The sequence below is a fragment of the Hydra vulgaris genome, chromosome 06 (assembly GCF_038396675.1).
Source record: "Hydra vulgaris chromosome 06, alternate assembly HydraT2T_AEP".
In the NCBI taxonomy this organism is placed as follows: domain Eukaryota; kingdom Metazoa; phylum Cnidaria; class Hydrozoa; order Anthoathecata; family Hydridae; genus Hydra; species Hydra vulgaris.
This window is the reverse complement of record NC_088925.1, coordinates 17916223-17937590: the sequence shown is the minus strand read 5'-3', so window position 1 is coordinate 17937590 and position 21368 is coordinate 17916223. Positions and strand designations below refer to the sequence as shown.

Genomic DNA, 21368 nt, shown 5'->3' with positions numbered 1-21368 from the left:
TAAATGTTAGTAAACTTTTATCAGGTTAAAATTTGTTTAAATTAATTTAATAAATTAAAGTAAAATGATAAGTCATATAACCATTTGTTTTTGAAAAAAATAAGAAAACAAACTGTGCATCCTATGTTCTATTACTTTTAAAGTAAATATTCAAAATGAATGTTGTAATTTTTGCGTCGAAATGTTAACCTGACCAAATTTCGTGCAAATATCTGACATTTTTGTTCTATTGCACTACAATACCGTTATTGTATGCCGGTAGATAATCAATGTCTGTTATTGCATTGCAAGCAAATCAAAATGATATGTTTTTTGTACTGCCGACAGATATTTTAAAGTCTTTCATTGAGTTGCGAGCAGTTCATACTATATTTAGCACTGCCGACAGATAATTTGCAATATTTGATTGCATTGTAAGAAGTTCCAAGACTGCTATTTTGCTGGTACTGCCGGCAATTAACCCCAGAATTATTTGCCGGCAATTAACCCTAGAATTATTTGCCGGCACTGCCGGCAATTACCGCTAGCCAATATATAATACATCAATATATATATATATATATATATATATATATATATATATATATATATATATATATATATATGTATATATAAATTTATACATAATATACATATAGCATATATGTAAATATACATAATATATAATACATAAATATATATATATATATATAAATACGCTTCATTTATATTATATACATATACAACTTGTATAAACTTTTATTTTTATTTTTTTAATTTTTTTAAACTTATCTTTATCATAAAATTTTGTTTTAAATTTATATATATATATATATATATATATATATATATATATATATATATATATATATATATATATATATATATATATATATTCATGCATACATATATGCAAAGATACATTAATCATTCATATATAAATAAATGATGATGTAGGTTAAGTTGTATAAAATGACTTTAATGTTTTTTAATTTTATTGTTATTTGATTAAACTGTTATTTTGTGCTTTAGTAAAAATTGTTAATGAGAACTTATAAGAGAAAAACTGAAAAAGGGCTTTATCCAACAGCAGTGGTAATAGAGGCAGCAAACCATGTTATTGATGGAAAAGAAATATCGATTAGAGCATCAGCAAAAAAGTATGGAATCCACTACTCAACTCTTTTTCGTTACATAAATAAAGTAAAAAAAGCTATTTATATGGGAATGCCACCACCTATTCCTGGTTATTAAAGTCACGCCAAGTTTTCAATTTAGAACAAGAAAAAGCTATTGCTTCATATATATCAACAGCTTCTGATATTTATTTTGGACTATCACCTTATGAAGCACGAAAACTTGCATTTAAATGTGCTATAAATTATAATAACCCTAATTTTCCAAAATCTTGGTTAAAACTTTCAATGGCTGGTCCTGACTGGATGAGAGGGTTTTTAAACTGACATTCAGGATTGTCTATCAGAACTCCAGAAGCAACAAGTCTTGCACGAGCAACTAGTTTTAATCGTGCTAATGTAGGTGTATTTTTTCAAAAATTATCAGATGTTTTAGATAGAAATCATTTTTCTGCATCTAATATTTACAATGTTGATGAGACTGGTATCACAGGGTAATTGCTCATAAAGGTATTAAGCAAGTTGGAGCATTAACATCTCAAGAACGGGGGACACTAGTGACAATGGTGTAAGCTGTAAATGCATGTGGCAATAGTGTGCCTCCAATGTTTCTATTTCCGAGAAAGAAATTTTTTGATCACTTTATTCGTGATGGACCAAATGAATGCATTGGTGCTTCGAATGGGTCAGGGTGGATGAATGAAGAGTGCTTTGTTACTTACTTAAACCACTTTATTCGGTATGTCAAGCCCACAAAAGAAAGTTTAGTGGTAGTTTTGCTTTTCTTCCCTCCTCATTGCTCACATAAATTGCAACCTCTAGATAGATCTGTATTCGGACCATTCAAAAAATGCGTAGCTAATGCACAAGACTCATGGATGAAATAATGGCCAGGAAAAACAATGAGTATATATGATTTACCAGGAATCGCAAAAATAGCCTTACAGCATTCTCTTACACAACAAAACATAACATCTGGTTTTAGAGTGGCAGGAATATTCCCATATGATAAGGATATATTTTCAGATGCAGATTTTGCTCAATCATTTGTTACTGATCGTCCAGCAACTCAATCTAAAGCAGGTATTGATATTAGTATATCAACTTCAATCTCAGATGCAATTCCATCTCTGGCATCATTAGAATTTACCCCAGAGAATGTAAGACCTCTGCCAAAAGCACAACCTAGGAAAGAAATACTCACTAGATCAAAGAGAAAGTATGCGGAAATTCTTACAGATACTCCAGTAAAACAGTGACTTATGGCTGAAAAAAAAGTTAGTTCCAAAAAGAGAAAGTCTAATACTTCCACATCAACAATCAAAAAAAAAAATATTAAAGGTGAATTAAAATGGAATTAATGTAATTTTTTGCATTGAAAAAAAATGTTTTTTAAACAAAATATAATTGTATTTTTATATCCTAAAAACAGAAAAAAACAGAACTTAAATATCCTAAATACTCCTCTTGTCTTTTTTTAAACTTAATTGTTGTTTATTTGACCTAGAGAACTTTTTTTTTTCAAAAACAGTTTTTAGTTTACTAAACAAGTCAGGTATATGTGAAGTCTAGCAAAATAAATGTATTGCAACTCAAGGAAAATACTACTTTATTTTATTGTAATTATAAAATTTTTGTTGCCAAATAGAAATTACAGATTGACTAGTAATTTTTCTGTGAACTCTACAAGGCTTATTCTTTTAAAGTAATGTGTTGCAACTTGCCCTGATCACTGTTGCAACTTGCCCCGATGCGGGGTAAGTTGCAACATTTTTTTTTTCATTTTTGTTTCACTATTGCGGAATAACTAAGTTTTATATTATATTTATCAATGTTGGATTAACATGTCACTAAGATCTATTTTATAACCCTAAAAAAAAAATTTTTAAAATATTAAAGTTTAAGGAGATAAATGCAGTTTTTTTAATTTTGTTGCTACTAGCCCCGGTCTCCCCTACTACAGAAAGTATATGCATAGGAGGAAGAAGTTGTGGTATTAATACCCCAGTGAGAATGGTAACAAAGGTCCGTTAGCGGCGCGCCGATGCTGGCTAAATATTGATGGGCCAAAAGCAGGCCTGACATGGCGCGCCAACGTCGGCATACCAAAATTGGACCGAATGCGGCTTTGAGCTGGCAAGCCGAAGTAGGCGTGCCTACATCTAACCTACAGCGAATGATTAGCTAACCACACATAGAGAGCCAGCAAAGGACCGCGAAAAGTTAACATGCGTTTTTAAAAGCATCAATTCCTTTTCTAATGAAGCACAGTATAATAAATATTATGAATATGCTTAAACTGTGTTCATTGTCAACATGCTAGTAATATTAGCATGTTGACAATGAACACAGTTTAAGCATATTCAATTGTTATATTAGTAATATAAAAATTTATTTATCTAATAATGGATATATATATTTATTTATTTATATTTATATAATAAAACACAATAATATTTATTTATATTGGTTAAACAATGTATTGTATTAATGATTACTCCCAGGTTAAGTATGTCAAGCTACTGGAGCAGATGGAGAAGGATCCGTGCAGAGGTTGCAGTTATTACTGACGAGTGCTTTAGTAAAAAAAATATACATGAACTATGTGAGGATGTGGAAACAGTTGATAGTGTTTCTGACTCAGCATTTTTCTTTCAACCAGATCAGTTACAATTAAGTACAGACACCGCATATGACTTGATACTGAATCCGATAGTTGTTGAGAGTTTTGAAGATTGTAATTCTGATACAAGTGAAGATAAATTTGAAAATAGATATTCAGATGAATCTTTTTATAATAACAAATGTAAAATTAACAAAGAAACTGAAAAATTGATTTCTGATTTGGCTTGTTGGTCTACTAAACATAACATTACACAATCAGCGTTAAATGAGTTGCTAAATCTTTTACAAAAAACTTTTCCTGATCTACCAAAATGTGCTAAAACAGTCCTTCAGACATCAAAGTTTCCACATTTGGTCATTGATAATTCATACTGCTACATAAGAATAAAAAATGGAATATTGTCAGGTGGACACATTAAGCAATTAGTAGATCAAACTATATCTATTCAAATCAATGTAGATGGATTGCCACTATTTAAAAGCTCAATGATGCAGTTGTGGTCGATTCTAGGAATAATAGAAATATTCAATGGTATTCTTCAGTGTAATAAAGAACCATTCTTGATTGCACTATATTGTGATAATAGTAAACCAAAGGATGTAGGTGCATTCCTTAAGGACTTGGTTGACGAAGTTAATGTACTAGAAAATCATGGATTGATGATTAATGGGTACCATTATGCAGTAAAAATTTCAGCAATTATTTGTGATACACTGGCAAGATCATTTATAAAATGTAATAAGGCTCACAATGCTTACAGTGGTTGTGACAAATATGAGCAACGTGGTAAATTTATTGGAAAAGTTACATTTCCGGAAATGAATGCAAAATTAAGAACAGACTTGTTTTTTGCTAGATGTCAGATTGCAGTCACCACATAATGGAAAGCCCGTTGAATAGAACATCTATTGGTTTGATTACTCAGGTTCCTCATGATTACATGCATCTTGTTTGCCTAGGTGTTATGTGAAAGTTGATATATGCATGGATACAGGGACCTTTAATAAATATTTGCAATAAATATTTTATTGATTGAATCATTGTGTCACATATATGCGGATTATGCTCATAATTTGCTTGTAATTTTTGTTGAAGATATAGGAAACTTATATTGTCCTGAATTTTTAACATACAATATGCATGGATTGATTCATTTAGCCCAAGATGCCAAACACTTTGGCCCTCTGGACAATATTTCAGCATTTCTGTTTAAGAATTTTTTGCAACACGTGAAGAAATTAGTTCGGAGGCCAAATTTACAACTTCAACAAGTTGTGAGAAGAATGTATGAAAAAAATCTTGTTCAGAAGCTTAGTAAAGTTGATTCAATTTTGACAGTACAACATGAACTGAAGAAAGAACATTTTGATGGTCCATTGTGTTCAAATTTGGGAATGAATGTTTCTAATCAATTTAAAGCTATATACCTCAAAATTTTGTGTTAAAGTTGGTTTTCGTGACAGCTGCTTTAGATTATTATTTGGGGCAATAATTGTTGTGCAAAATATCACAAGATGCTCGATGATCAGATTGTTATTTTACATAAATCTTTTGAAAAATTGAGAATTTTTTCACATATCCATGTGATTCTAAAAATTTGGAAATTTTCATGGTGTCGCTGTTAAGAAAACAGTAATTCAAATGCTCTTTATCAGAAATAAAACACAAATATGTACTTTTACCTTACAAGCAATGTTATGTTGCTGTACCTATGCTTCATTTCTGAATATATTATAATATATTATATATTATAATATATTACCATGATTACTTTTTTTTTAAAAAGATTGATCATTATTATAGGTTGTAAAATATTGGTAATGGTAAATTTCTTATATATTGGTAGTTTATTTTTTGTTTTCTATCTTGCATAATGTTTGGTAATGATTAATTTCTTATATTATTGGTAGTTATTTTTTGTTTTCTATCTTGCATAATGTTTGTCAAAGTGAAAGCTCATTAAAGTCTTATTTTTAGTACATGAGTATGAGTTGCTAAATCTTTTACAAAAAACTTTATTTTTTATTCTATATTACTATCTAGTCAAAATTTGTCTCTTAAATATTTTTTAGTTGTATTTGTAATAAACTTTGTTTCTTAACTTATTTTATCGTTTGCTGTATTTTGACATTATTTATATTGAACTTTTTTGAAAAAAAATGTAGTTAATGCAACTTCCTGGTTACAAAATAACTACAGAAATTAAAAAATTAATTATAACAATTCCCACATTCCTGTGAAATATTTTTCCCATATTTTTTCCCATGTGTTATTAGTTGTACAATTAAATAAAAAAAAAAATATTATTCAGAAATTTTTGTTTGTTTTTCAGGAATACTTCTAAATAATGTTAACAGTTGATCAATAATAAACAATAATAACTTTTTTTCAAATAGGTTTTATCTCAAGCATATCATGGCTTTTATTATAGTTAAGTTTCTTGATTATCCAGAAGACCTTAAAGAAACCCGTCATGAGCACAGAATTAGAGTGCTTGGAAAAGCAGGTATGTTAGCTTTTGCCAAATGCTGTTGTGTATTTAAAATGCTGTTGTATTTAAAATGTTACAAATGATACAAGTTTTTACTTTAGTTATTGTACTATTTATAGCAACTTATGAGAGGGCTTTAGAAAAAGAGAAGGTTGCAAGTTATGAGTCTGATCTTAATCTCACAGAGAATGATAAAAAAAGCATTGCAAATGAAAGTCGCCTAAGGAAGCGGTATTTTTATGTGAAACATATCGTTAACATATGATATAAGCATATCTATTTTTATATATTTTTTTAGATTAATAAAATTGATATTTTGCTTTGTTTTAGAAAAGTAGACTAGCGGATTAGTAGAAAGTGAACATGAATCTGATGATGGTATCAACTTCAAGATTGGAGCATCTGTCCAAGAAAAAACGAAAAAAAGGAAACTATTGAGAACAGAACCAATCACAACAACTCCTGATGTCCCTGAGTTTCCTAATTTGAGAGGTAAATGATCTGAAATTTGGAACTTCTAACTTCTTACGGTTCTTGAATGATACCTCATTTCGTCCAAAAAATATTGCTATTTAATGACAAAAATACATTAAAAAAAAAATGCTGAGTCATCATAAAACATTTTTTTGTTTCTTTTGCTGATTTGGCATTAAATTACCCTTCCACATGTGTATGGCTAAGACAGTTTTCCATATATATATATATATATATATATATATATATATATATATATATATATATATATATATATATATAATTTATATATATATATATATATATATATATATATCTAAAATATATATATATATATATATATATATATATATATATATATATAAATGATAGAAAGAGAGAGAATACAATTTCTCAAATATATTTTTAAATTTTTAGAAGAGCAAATAAATATATTTACCAAAACTATGGTGTCTCCAGTGCGCTTGTCTCAAAGGCAGATAAGTGACAGCAACTTAAAAGGTAACTTAATATATGGAAACATCTTCTATACTTGATTTCAAATTAGTTTATATTTTATATAATACATTTTAATCAAATTAAACATCAAAATTGAAATGAATGACATCATTAAACAATAAATGTTTTTTAATTGTTATGGTTGTTTCATTTTAGGATTTTCCCAAGTTCCAGTAATTGATATGCCACCGCATTGTTCAATGTTTTCAATGAACCCGTCTCATGTTCCTTTAAGTGATTGCAATTTAAATGGTAATACATAATTCTTCAGGTCTAATTTTGATGTCAAATCCTATATTTGGGCAGGCATGTCTCTTTAGCCGTGGTGAAAAAAAAATTTGCATAGGATAAAAATTTTTACTTATATAAAACCATCAATTTTAGCATAGTAGTCAAATTTTATTTACTGTTACTATTTCTATTATATTGTTTTAGGAACTATGGATAAAACATTGGTTGCTTTATTAATTAAAATGAAAACATCAATTAAAGAATTACAGCGTCAATCCGAAATCAACACCCAGTTACTTCAAACACTGCTTGATAATAAGTACAAGTATGATGACAGCATGCTTGAAGAATACAATCTTCCGATTGATAATATTAAAGATTTAGATGTATTTGACAGTGCAAGACAAGGCGATTTTCAACAAGCTGGTAAGTGTTTTAAAGGTGTTAATCCAGCTATTATATTTTTTATGATATTTAATCATTTATCTTATTTGATTCGTATGCAAAGTGACACCATTTAAATTAAATACAAATAATCTGTTGAAATATAGGTGATTGCTCTTGCCAGCAAGGGTGGCCAATCAATCAGAGAAATTGTAAAAAGGGCCATTAACGCCTTAATAACCAACGACCTACAACGAAAATTTAACTGGACTGGAACAGTTGGGCAGGCTGGAGATAAGGAAAACATTTCAACTAAAAGAGCTTTTCGCAAACTTTATTGTTGTTTAGCGCTGCAGAGTAAGTAATTTTTGTGATTAACTAATGTGTAATGTGCATTTAAATCATCAGAAAAGTCAGTATTTAATACAACTATAATAATCTAACTATAAATACATTATCTAACAGGGGGAATCAGTAAAAATCCACCAACAAAGTCAATAACAGAAAGCGAATTTCAGGTTGAAGTCGTTCGTTTTTTACGAGGAGCTGCAGACAGAAATGGGGGAAGAAAAATGAGGGCAGTCAATAAGAATTAAAACGAAGAACTCTGCAATTTAGGCGAACAATTTTAATGTATGGCTTGTAAGAGGTAATAAGAAGTTAAAATAACAATTATTTGTATTTAATTATATTTTTGATATCTGATAATATATGAATACTATATGATAATATATGAATACATTATACGAATACCTTGATAATATAAGAATACATTAATGTATTCTTATATTATCAAGGTATTCGTATAATGTATTCATATATTATAATATAGTATTCATATATTATAATTATTCATATATTATAATTATTCATATATTATAATTATTCATATATTATAATTATAATGTATTCATATATTATCAAGGTAATAAAGGCCCGTTAGCGGCACGTCGACACTGGCTAAATATTGATGGGCCTAAAGCGGGTTTTGTATGTCGCGCCAACGTCAGCATGCCAAAAGTAGACCAAATGCATCTTTGACATAGGAAGCCGAAGACAGCCTGCCGACAGCTAACCTACAGCGAATCATTAGCGGTTTAAAATTAAAATTTCAAAGAAAATAAATAGAATTTCAGTGCACATACGTGTTACATGCAGGTTACGTTATAACGTAACCCTGATAAATATATAAATTTATGCATTTTTGCATGCAATTTCAACCGGGCAGTCGATGGACTTATGGCGGCTAGCTAGCAGCAAACCATTGTTAAATCTACATCGGATTGCCGCTATCGCCTATATCGATTTGCCTTCTGCGGACCGCTAAATAACCGATTAGCAAGCCAGCGAGGTAACGCGGTGGCTCGCCGACGTCGGGCCAGCGCGTGCGCTGCAAGAGGCCCGATAGCGGCCAGGGTACATCTTGCTCACTGGGACTAGTATGCCAACATTTTCTGAGCGTGTTAAGTCAGCACTAGAAAACGGTAACATTCAACCACATTACAATCGAATGATTGAAGAAGCTGCATATCATATAAAAAGAAATGGTGATATGAAAGATAAAGGAGGTTATTGCAATTTTGCAAAAGAACTGTATAAAGTTTTCTTTTGTATTAGGTTTTTAGGAGAACAGCCATGGGTAAACTGTTTAACATCTATTTTTAGCTTATGGTAATACATTGATTATATTAGGCATTGAGTTCTGCACTCACATGCACACACACACACACATTTGGATATCTAAATTTTGCACATATATGCACACATATATGTGTGCGTATATGCGCAAAATTTTTATATATGCACACACACATGCACAAATAAATGTATGTGTGCAAAGTGTCCAGTAAAATTCATTCTCTATTTAATTTTATTTATATAAGAGTCATTTCACAAAAAAATTATCTCACAACCTACGAAACATCAGATGGAAAGAAAATCGAATGTCAGGTTCGCTAAAAATGGGTAGACTTCTTAAGTCTGTCAAACTAGCTGCAGTACCAGGTAAGCTTAAGTATGTCAGGCCTTGTTATGAGATTTCGCTGCGTTACGAAAACGCGTAATGCATTTTTAAGTAACTCAACTCAGCAAATATATTTTGTATTGTAAGAAGTTATATTGCGTCACTAGAGTCATTTCATGTACGCATCGTAATTAAAGTTGTTTTATTGACGCGTTAAAAATCACACCAACAGTTTTTTTTTTCTCACTATAACAAAAGTTACAAATAAAATCTAAGTTCGTATTTGAAAAATCATTTTTATTATTTTTTCAAACATGACCTAAATTTTATTTTGAAAAAAATATTTTTTTCATAAAACGTAAAATAATATTTTTTTATTTTCTTATAATTTTACGGTTGGTTTTTGGTTATTTTATTAACTGTTTATAAATTTTTTCTTATTCGTTTTGTGAACTCTTTTTAATAATGGTTTTAAACAATAAAGAGTATTTTTAAATTATTTATCAGTTACCGACAACATTTTCGTGATCATAATTTATTTTCATTAATTAAACGAACATCATTAAAACTTTTAAGTTACAGTAGTCTCTCGCTTAGTTGCGCACGCAATTAGTTGCGCATCCCAGTTAATTGTGCGTTTGGGCCAAAAATATTTGTGTTTCAATTTTTTACTGAGTTTTTTGTTGAAAGTGTAATTAGATCAGAAAGCGTAACTATTATTTTCCTGTGTTACGTTTAAAAACTAGTTTTTATCATAAAAATTTGGAGATAATGATTTTATCAGAATGTATCTAGATAAATAATTCGAATTCGAATCGAAGTAAATGATAAATCTTGTTTTAAACAGATAATAATAAGTTTTAACGAATTATCAGTAAAGTCTCATAAAAAACTTTAATAAAAAAACTTAGTAATTACAAGAGGTAAAAAAAAATCTAAAGAAAAAAAGCTGCAGAATGCATATCAGCCTACAATTCATGACTTTTTCCGTCATGTATAATATATTTCTTAATGAAGATTTGTTTATATAGTTAATAATTTGGTTTGCTAAATTTTTTCTTATCTTTTTCTTATTTGCGCACTCCTAGTTAATTGCGCACCGCAGTGCTTGTTTCAATTTGCGCAATTAAGCGAGAGGTTACTGCGTTGAATTAACAATAAACAAAATATCTTATTAATAAAATATTTACATCAAAATAAATCGTGACAAAAAATAATTTTTATATTTAAAAGGAATTTATATATTTAATTCCTTAAGAGAAAACTCAAAATACTTTATTTTTTTTTAACTAATTTTTAACAACAAAACAAAAAATTTATTAAACAAACTGTTTCTTTAACAAAAAATCAATTAGTTTACAATTGCGGTTAAATGCTTTAACTTACGACTTTTTTTCTTCTGAATAAACGTCACGTTAGCAACATCAAAAGATAATACCCCGTTCATACTGACGATAAAACACGTTTTAATTGTCGTATTTTAAACGCGTTTTACATTTTACTATTCTCATCAAATTTAAAATTGGTTTTAATTAAAACACGCAACGTTAAAAGTTGTTTTAATAAAACAACGTCGCGAGGTTGTTTTAATTGCGTTTTATTACCCTGAACTGTTTTTAAATGGCGGAGGAAAAAGCTGTTGCTGAAGAAAAAGTTAAATCTAGAAAGAGAGCTAGACATTGGGATGATGAGGAAACAAAAATACTAATTAGTAAATGGTCAGAAGATAATATCCAAGAAAAGTTGAAGTCATGCACAAGGTTTTGTTTTGTTTTTTTCAGTTAAGTTGGATCAAATTGAAATAACTTGTTAAATAAAATCAAACCACTCGTTACTAAATAGTTTAAATAAATCACAAATAGACAAGAAGTGATTACGAATTACATTAATATTGAATAAACAAGGAAATGAATGTTTATAAATTGTACTTTTTACAACAAGATATTTATTTCTCTTTGATAGTTAGCACAATATATATATATATATATATATATATATATATATATATATATATATATATATATATATATATATATATATATATATATATATATATATATATATATATATATATATATATATATATATATATATATATATATATAACTTCATATTTTTTGGATTTTAGAAAAGGAAAAATTTGGGAGGAAATTTTGCTATTCTTGCAAGCTTCTGGATATGAAGACAGAGATAAAGAGATGTGTAAAACAAGAATTCACACATTGACAAGTGCATATCGCAATTATATTGATAATAAACGAAATACAAGTGGGACTGGTCCTTCCAAAAAACCATCCTGCTTTGATGAAATTGATAAGGTTCTTAGTGACAAACCAACCACATTACCAACTTTTTTGAAAAGTTCCTCAGGCATGAATGTTATTATTGAAAAAACTGCAGAAGTGAATAATTTTAATAATTGTGTTAATGAGTTAGTAAACTGTGAACATATAGACATTGAAACTACTCCGTCAAGTTCTAAATCTGAAGAGTTGGTAAAAAAAGATAATAGTTTTTACTTTAAAAAATCCAAAAAGAAAAAATCAAGAAGTGAGGTAATGTTTGAACAATTAAATGCCACTGTTAATAAATTTATGACCTCTCAGGCTGATATTGATCATAAAATTTTAGAAAGTATTTTAGAAAACCACAAACAAGAAGAATCATGTGTTATATTAAAAGTTCGTCAAGTTGAAGATTTATATTTTATTGAAATAGAACTTTCATTGGCAGATTTGACACTAGAAAAACTTACTTGCACAATAAAAGAGGAATTTTCAGTTCAAGATAATGCATCTTTATTGATTACCAAGTTACCAAATGTACTTATCCGAAATGATAAGGATGTTAAACGTCTTAAAAGTGGGACTGAGATAGAGTTTTTAATTATGATTAAAAAAATGTGAAGCAATTTCTTTGTTTTGTTATTTTTTTCTCAAAATAAAATAAACCATGCCTTTTACAACATTGTTTGAAAAAAATCATTTACAACTAAACAGTTGTAAAATAATGTTTTTTTATGGAATTTCTAATAAACTCAGCTTTATTGTCAAGTTCAATGCAACTGTGGTTTAATATAGGGTTTACTAAGTCAATTTCTGTTTGTTCAATCCATTCATTTAAATACTTTTGCTTTGTCAAAGTACAGAAGTTATGTAGTATACAACATGTTGTAACAATATTGACTGTGTGTTCAACTGTTGTATCTAATCTCTTTAAAAGACATTGAAATCGACCTTTTAATCTTCCAAATCCATTCTCCACCACCACACGACATTTACTAAGAGAAACGTTAAACTTTGCTTCTTCTATACTAAGATTTCCACGATCTGAGTAAGGTTTCATAAGCCAATTTTTAAGGGGATATGCTGAATCACCAAGGATAAGAGGACCAATTTCAATATTATCAATTATTTTAGATAAGTTTGTAGGTAAAAAGGTTCTAGCCAGACACTCTTTATATAAGGGAGAATTTTTAAAAACCCTTGAATCGTGTGATTTGCCAGTCCACCCTACAAAAATATCTCTAAATAAATATTTGCTGTCTACCAATCCCTGTAAAATAATGGAGTGATATTCTTTTCTGTTTATATAGTCCTCTGAATTTTTATGAGGAGCCTTTATTCTTATGTGACATCCATCAACTGCTCCAACTACTTGTGGAAAACCATATAATTTTTCAAAACTTACTATAATCTCCATTGTTTCTTCCCTTGAGGGTAAGGAAATGTATTTCTTCATTAAGTTATCAACAAAATGTTTACAAATTCTGTGAACTATTGTACAAACAGTTGATTTTCCTAAGCCAAATAAATTGGCTATTGTTCGGTAATCTGCAGATCCACTTAAAAAGTAAAGTGTCACAGCTAACTTCATTTCTAAAGGCAAAGATTTACGAAAGTTAGTGCCTTGTATAGGCATAAAAGGTGAAACTTCCTTGCACAGATAATTAAAGGCTGCTTTAGACATTCTTATGTTTTTTATCCAATCATCTTCGTTCCAACAGTTTACCATTGTTTCGTACCAAAAGCTTTGACTGCGAGGTTTAGTCCAAATTTTTCTGTAAACCGCAAAATTATAAGCAGTAATACAGTTTATCAGTATGTGCTGCAATTGCAGTCTTCTTTTTTTCCTTGATATGTACAATAATACTCGTAACTTCGAGATCAAGTTTTTCTTTGAGAGCGCCATTTTCGAACGTTAATATAAATACTAAAGAACGTTCAATCTGAACGCAAGAAAACTGAAAACATGTTTATTATAAAACTATGTTTACATTAAAACATGTTTATTTAAAACAGAATTTAGTGTGAACTGGGTATAATTTAAATATTCTTAAACAGTTTTTTGCGTAGCTTAAAACTGCTGAATGCGTAGGCAAATCGCCTTTTCGCAAGCAAAATGCGAGCTGCGTAACGCTTCTTAACAAGGCCTGATATATATATATATATATAACCTGATATATATATATATATATATATATATATATATATATAACAAGGCCTGATATATATATATATATATATATATATATATATATATATATATATATATATATATATATATATATATATATATATATATATATATATATATATATATATATATATATATATATATATATATATATATATATATATATATATATATATATATATATATATATATATATATATATATATATATATATATATATATATATATATATATATATATATATATATATATATATATATATATATATATATATATATATATATATATATATATATATATATATATATATATATATATATATATATATATATATATATATATATATATATATATATATATATATATATATATATATATATATATATATATATATATATATATATATAGAACCCTTAGATGTTGTCCGAAAGTTTTTTCGATATTTTGTTGACAAAAAGTAAAAATTAAAATGCAAGACCGGAATTTTTTTTTTTTAATAATGATAGACTGCCTGCCCCAACCAAACCCTCAGTCGATGTAGCAGCACTCCCTTGCGGGTCAGGCTATTTGTCAGTCGATGTAGCAGCACTCCCTTGCGAGTCAGGCTATTTGTCAGTCGATGTAGCAGCACTCCCTTGCGAGTCAGGCTATTTGTCAGTCGATGTAGCAGCACTCCCTTGCGAGTCAGGCTATAAGATAGTCGATGTAGCAACACTCCGCGCATGATTTACAGTAAAAAAAATAAAAATAAAAACATTTTATTAAAAAAAATAAAAATAAAAACATTTTTTAAAAAAAAATAAAAATAAAAACATTGTTTATATTGTTAAAAACATTCAAAATGTTATAAAAACATTCAGAATGTTTTTAAAAACATTCTGGTCAATTAAATTTGCGTTTTTGTGGTTTTTTTAAAAAACGATTAATTTGTAATTAAATTAATGGTTTTTACTTTCGTCCAACACGGAAATGTTGGACGAAAGTCAAAAGTAATTAAAAGTGACGTATGTGTTGGCGTAAGAATCACTTTTTTCCTTCCGCTCTTCCTAAAGCCAACAAACTATAGAACTATATATATATATAGATTGTTGCATTTGGGAGTAAGGAAGGAAAAAAATAATTCTTATGCCAACAAATACGTCACTTTTAATTACTTTTGACTTTCGTCCAACATTTGCGTGTTGTCAGAAAGTTAAAACTATTAACTTAATTACAAATTAATCGTTTTTTAAAAAAACCGCAAAAACGCAAATTTAATTGACCAGAATGTTTTTGAAAATATTTTGAATGTTTTTAAAACATTCTGAATGTTTTTAATAATATAAGCAGTGTTTTTATTTTTTTAATAAAATGTTTTTATTTTTATTTTTTTACTGTAAATCATGCACGAAGTGTTGCTACATTGACTATATTATAGCCTGACTCGCAACAAAGTGCTGCTACATCGACTGACAAATAGCCTCACTCGCAACGGAGTGTTGCTACATCGACTATCTTATAGCCTGACTCGCAAAAAACCAAAGGAGAAACAGGATTGTGTCTTGATCAAAAAAACATTTAGAATGTCTTACTCTAGTAGAAGAGAAGAACTGGATATTATAGGCAATGGTTCAATTATGAAGATAGCAGAACAATTTCCTTTGCTTCGAAAAATTGAGTTTGTAAGTGAAAAACCTTGTTATTATTGTTGGTGTCCCACCAACTTTTTTTTTTGTGATAAAATAAAAATATCTGATATAAAATGGTATGCTTACATTCTAACTTCAGATAAAAATTGAATTTGACACAATTTATAAATTTAAAGATCCAGAAGGAATATTCGCTGAGTTGATAAGTAAACTACTTCCAATAATGTTTCCAGTAAGTCAATCAAAAGTATAATTACTTTGTATACAATTTTATATGGTTTTATATGGATTATGACCTCTTTAGAAGATCATAATCCATGTAATATTTAAAATCATAATCGATAACATGTAGGAAAGTTTGTAAATGTAAAAATAGAACCCATAGGTTTTTCTAATAAAGGTTGTTAAATATTTAATATATGAAATGTGTATTAAATAAAATATTTTTTATTGTTTAGTCATATGTTGTGTGTGTGTATCGTTTCTTTTAATGTATTTTTTTTTTTAATGTTTTTTCACAAAGAATTGCAAAGAAGATAGCGATGATGATAATAAATCATGCGAGGAACTTATCATTGAGTTGTTAATGAAGTTGCAAAATGCTATGGATTTAAATGGCAAAGGCAAGAAACTTGCACCTGCAATATCATTTGTGAATGTAAGTTTCATGTATTTTTATAAAAATTTTATGTTGCTACAAGGAATACACAATAAATTTGCTTTAACACATTGTGCAGAAAAAAAATTGTGTTCATTGTTTTGTTCTACTATTTTGGTATACTACCCGAGGTCAAAATTTAAAGTTTCAATGCCAAAAAAAAATATATTTTTAATGCATTATATTATAATATAGTAAAAACAATATATTACGTTTACTAATGATAAATATTGGTTTTAAAATTTCTACATTTTATTTTTAGGCAGACAAAGTAGAATTAAGTTCACCCAGGTTGTGTCCGCCTCATATTGTGATTGTTGAAGGAACAAAAAACAAGAGTCAAGGATTTATTTTAGCAGACGGTATTCATGTCGCATGCGGAATAAAGTTCATTTCTGAACTAATTACAGATTTATTGGCTGTTTATTATGTTTGGGACTTGTCTTATCCGAAAAGATATCAGATTTTAACATTTTTTTTAAATTATGTTTATTAAATGATTCAAAAGAAAAAAGCAATTTCAAGAGTACCGAAGTGGCTGTCATTGAGAAGAAATATCTTGAATCAATTAATAATTTTTATTTAAAACCGTTACAAATATTACATAAAAGTGTAGACATTAAAAATAAGCCATAAATAATTAAACATAAAACTAACAAATATTATCTAATTCAGTTTTTTTAATAATTTTTTAAAATAGAGGCCTTAAACTGTTTACTATATTTTTACACCATTGTCACGATCGAGAAGTATAAAAGCGTGATTTATTACTTAGTATGTTGAGGTGTATTTAATTGTAAGTAATTCTTTCACTTTACGTTCTTTATACTCTTTATAATATAAATATATAGTATAATATAAATATATATATATATAATATAAATGTATATATATATATATATATAAAATATATATATATACATATATATATATATATATATTTTATGTATATATATATATATATATATATATATATATATATATATATATATATATATATATATATATATATATATATATATATATATATAGGGGAACATGGGGTAAGATGACGAATGGGGCAAGATGACAACCTACAGTTATCTCTTAAGCAAAACTAAATATAACAGTTGACTTTAGCTGAAAGGGAAGTAAATTAGTTTTACTAGATTTATCAATGGTTTCTTTTTAAATATTATTTTTGTGACGAAAGTTAAGTATTAAACAGTTTTTCCGACATTGAGAAAAAAACTTTTTATCCTCGTTTTACTTGATTTATTACATCACTACATCACCAGCTAAAGGTAAGCGAGAAATTTTTATTTAATTTGATGAAACTGGAAGCCGTACAAGAAGTATTAGGCTATGATAATTTGATTATGTACTGATTCTGATTCATTTTAAAGATTGTATTAGCCTGGGGCAAGATGACCGGGGCAAGATGGCTTGTCCGTAATCTATATTAAACGGAAGTTTACTTGTACTGTTTGCTATTCTTGTATTGTTCAGTAATTATTTTATTACGAAATACAATATTTGTTTGACAATAGTTTTATTTTGTTGCGTTGGAGTTTGCTACAAACTGATTACTAGGTTGTTACTGGTTTTTTTTGCATTGACTGATATAAATGTATAATTTATTAGTTTTAAAAGTTACACCTTTATTTTTATTACTTTTTTAATAAAAAAGAATTTGTGATGATGGTTTTTGAGGCGTTTATAGCTTCATAGAGTTTTCTTTTCTTAAAGTTTTAAACTTTGTTAACTCAAATCGTCATCTTGCCCCGTATGCGGGGCAAGATGACAATTTGAGTTAACATCGTTTAATGAGTTTTTCCTTAGCTATTTTCTACTTTTAGAGTGGTTTTTTGATACATCAGTGACGCGGAATGATTTTTTATCACTTTTAAATCAAGTTTTAATTTTTGGGACAGATATTGACTAAGATACAGGCGTTTTTCGAAACGTTCGTCATCTTGCCCCTTGTTCCCCTATATATATATAATTTTATTTCATGACGATACTCTGTTGCCCAAGATGCATCTCACTTTCCTTTGAAATTGTGTTTTTATTTTTAATACATCTCTCTTATAAACCGCCACAAAAGCGAGTATGTAACCACCGATTAATGTAGTTAAGGCGATTTTAAATAATTATGGCGTCCGTAAAATATTTTGCTTACTACAACATATTTCCGTCAAATGATCAGGTCTGTAAATCATGAAAAGACGAAAAAAATTAAATTGATAAATTTTGCAGTAACATGAAATAAAAATGTTTGTAAAGAAAGATCACGATCGCTTGTTCAATATTGAAAAGATTTTAAATAAATACGCTTTTTAGGAGAAATAAACATCATAATTTAATATGATCTGCTCTGATCGTTTATTGACAATTTTTCTTAATTATAAGCGCTTTCTTGGTCGAATTTCTAATATATATATTTTTTATTGGAATTAGATTGGACTTGAAATTGTATAAGATATTTTTTAATTTTATAAAACAACCTAAAATAAACACACACACACACACACACACACACACACACACACACACACACACACACACACACACACACACACACTAAAAATAACAACAACAAACGTATGGAATAAAAGCATAGTTAAATTGGAATTTTAAGCCTAACACAAATTCAGTTAGACACCCGAACAACAAATTTCTTAAATTCTGGACCCAGTTTGCACTATCATTTAGAAAGTTATCTTATATGGAACATTTCAAAATTTTTATTAAAGAATTATTACCCGAACCAATAAACCAGATTACCCGATAATTTAACAAAAGAACAAAGGTTGTCTTTTAATTATTTGAAGAAAAAACGAATGATTTTGCAATACACCATTTGATAAAGGAACAAGATTTGTATTAATAAAAAAAGTGGACGAATTTGTTCTACAAAATATCTTAATGGTTAAATACTGTTTTTAGTAAACATGTTTGTAGAAAATGAGCACGATAGATTTAAATTCAAAACATTTGCCGAGAGCTTTATTCAGAATTAAACAACCTTTTCAGTATAAATGAAAATAAAACAAAAATAAAATAAATACTATGTTAAACTTCCATGGCTTTCAAAAACAGATCCAAAACTTAAAAAAAGAACTTACCCATTACAGCGTTAAAAACAATCTTATCCAATAATCAATAATATATAGAAACCACGCGTAACTTTCTTTCGGATTTGTGTCGGCTGGGTAGGTTATTAGGTTTTTATTATTGTTTTCACCAAGATGGAAACGTTTGATGATGGCAGTATAGAAGTTTATTAGAAAAAATATTTTTTAATATAACAAAGGGTTTCTATCTCTCTTAAAATTTTTTTATTGAAAAGCCCTCACCCCCTCTTCCTCGTAAGTATTACTCGCGGGTAAAAACACGTGACAATTTCTCGCGGGTGAAAAAAAAGGTTGGCAAACAATGCCCCACGTGGTGTAGATGTGAGGGGCCAAATCCCATAAAACAATGTCCCACGTGGTGTAGATGTTAGGGGTCAAAGCCCCACGTGACGATGCCCCACGCGGTAACCTGAAACACAACATTTTATTTCTAATAAAAAAAACAAATATTAGTTAAGTATGAATGTCTTATTTTTTTGTTTTTTATACAAAATTTTAATTCAAATATTAAACAAATCTTTTTCTTAATTAAAGTTTAATCTCTTTTTTATTTTCATTTTCGTGCAGGGCTTTTGAATTTTCTGTTTTTCCGATCGAATCGTTCCGTTTGTAACAAAACTGTTCATTTTTATCTAAAGATAAACGTTTACGCTAGTTAGACGATAATTTTTAATAAAACGTTAAAACAGCCGGGTTTATTTTTATACTTTCTAAAAAAGCACGGAAAAAAGACTGTTGCGCAATAATGTAGACAATTTTAAAATTGAGTGCGCGCGATAAAGAGACATAAAATAGATGATATATAAACTGTGAGCGATTTATATAAATTACAATATTTGAAAGAGTAAGTCCTTGCACTTTATGTATAGCCAATGCCTAGGCTAAGACAAGAAGCATGCCTTAACATTCGGCTAAAATATTTTTATTTGTATCGTATATAAATTCTGCTTAAGGTGTGATAATAATTCGTTATACATCTTTGATCATGATGACGCGTTCTTGGTTTACTGACTTGATAATGCTTTGCGTTCCGTTTAAAATGCCAAGTTCTGGAAAAAATTTGAAGAAATGTCTCTATTTAAAAAAATGTCTCTAATTATAAGAAATGTCTCTAATTACATGAGAAGTCTCTATTTACAAGAAAATTTGAAAAAGTATCTCTATTCACAAGAAATGTCTCTATTTACAAGAAATGTTTCTAATTATAAGAAATGTAACTACTTACAAGAAAATTTGGAGAAAAGCCTCCATTTACAGGAAACCGAAAGTGTCTTTATTTACAAGAAAATGCATTTTTAGAATATTGTTAATTGTAACTCATACTTTGACAGAAGCTATAAAAGGCTTCTAAAAAAAAAAAAAAATCTAAACAAGCAAAAGATTTAACAAAGCAAAACGAAAAAAATGCAAAGTATTGAATTTACTGGTAAAACTGCAAAATATATCAACAGCGACTCCTTTGCTCCTGGTATTTATCAGTTTTCTGAAGTAGATTTCAAAAATAATTCTTCTTATTTTATTACTACTTTGCGTCTCGTGGCACAGTATGATAATGTTAGTGGAAAATGGTTCTATTGCGTATTTTGGTAAATCTAACACAAGTGAAATTGGTAAATGGATCATTGGTTGGACAGTTTTTTATAAGGGCACATTTTCCAAATGTCACGCGAGTAAATAAGAAGGGAGAAACAGTTTTCATTGTAAGAGA

General features: G+C 28.3%; 3 protein-coding genes across 3 annotated transcripts; 2 read left to right on the top strand and 1 right to left on the bottom strand.

Annotated features, from left to right (window-relative positions):
* The first annotated feature begins 6104 nt into the window (after window positions 1-6104).
* On the top strand, window positions 6105-8505 carry LOC136081697 (uncharacterized). The gene is made up of 8 exons (XM_065799428.1): window positions 6105-6247; window positions 6352-6463; window positions 6563-6724; window positions 7124-7207; window positions 7361-7456; window positions 7640-7861; window positions 7987-8176; window positions 8285-8505. The coding sequence occupies exons 4-7, from the start codon at window positions 7153-7155 to the stop codon at window positions 8046-8048; spliced, it is 435 nt and encodes a 144-aa protein (XP_065655500.1). The 5' UTR covers window positions 6105-6247; window positions 6352-6463; window positions 6563-6724; window positions 7124-7152; the 3' UTR covers window positions 8049-8176; window positions 8285-8505.
* A 2715-nt stretch (window positions 8506-11220) lies between these two features.
* LOC136081696 (uncharacterized) lies at window positions 11221-12693 on the top strand. The gene is made up of 2 exons (XM_065799427.1): window positions 11221-11542; window positions 11911-12693. The coding sequence occupies exons 1-2, from the start codon at window positions 11403-11405 to the stop codon at window positions 12686-12688; spliced, it is 918 nt and encodes a 305-aa protein (XP_065655499.1). The 5' UTR covers window positions 11221-11402; the 3' UTR covers window positions 12689-12693.
* Window positions 12694-12773: 80 nt separating this feature from the next.
* LOC136081240 (uncharacterized) lies at window positions 12774-13796 on the bottom strand. Its single transcript, XM_065798541.1, has one exon. It carries the CDS (start codon window positions 13794-13796, stop codon window positions 12774-12776), a length of 1023 nt encoding a protein of 340 aa, XP_065654613.1.
* Between the last annotated feature and the right edge of the window lie 7572 nt (window positions 13797-21368).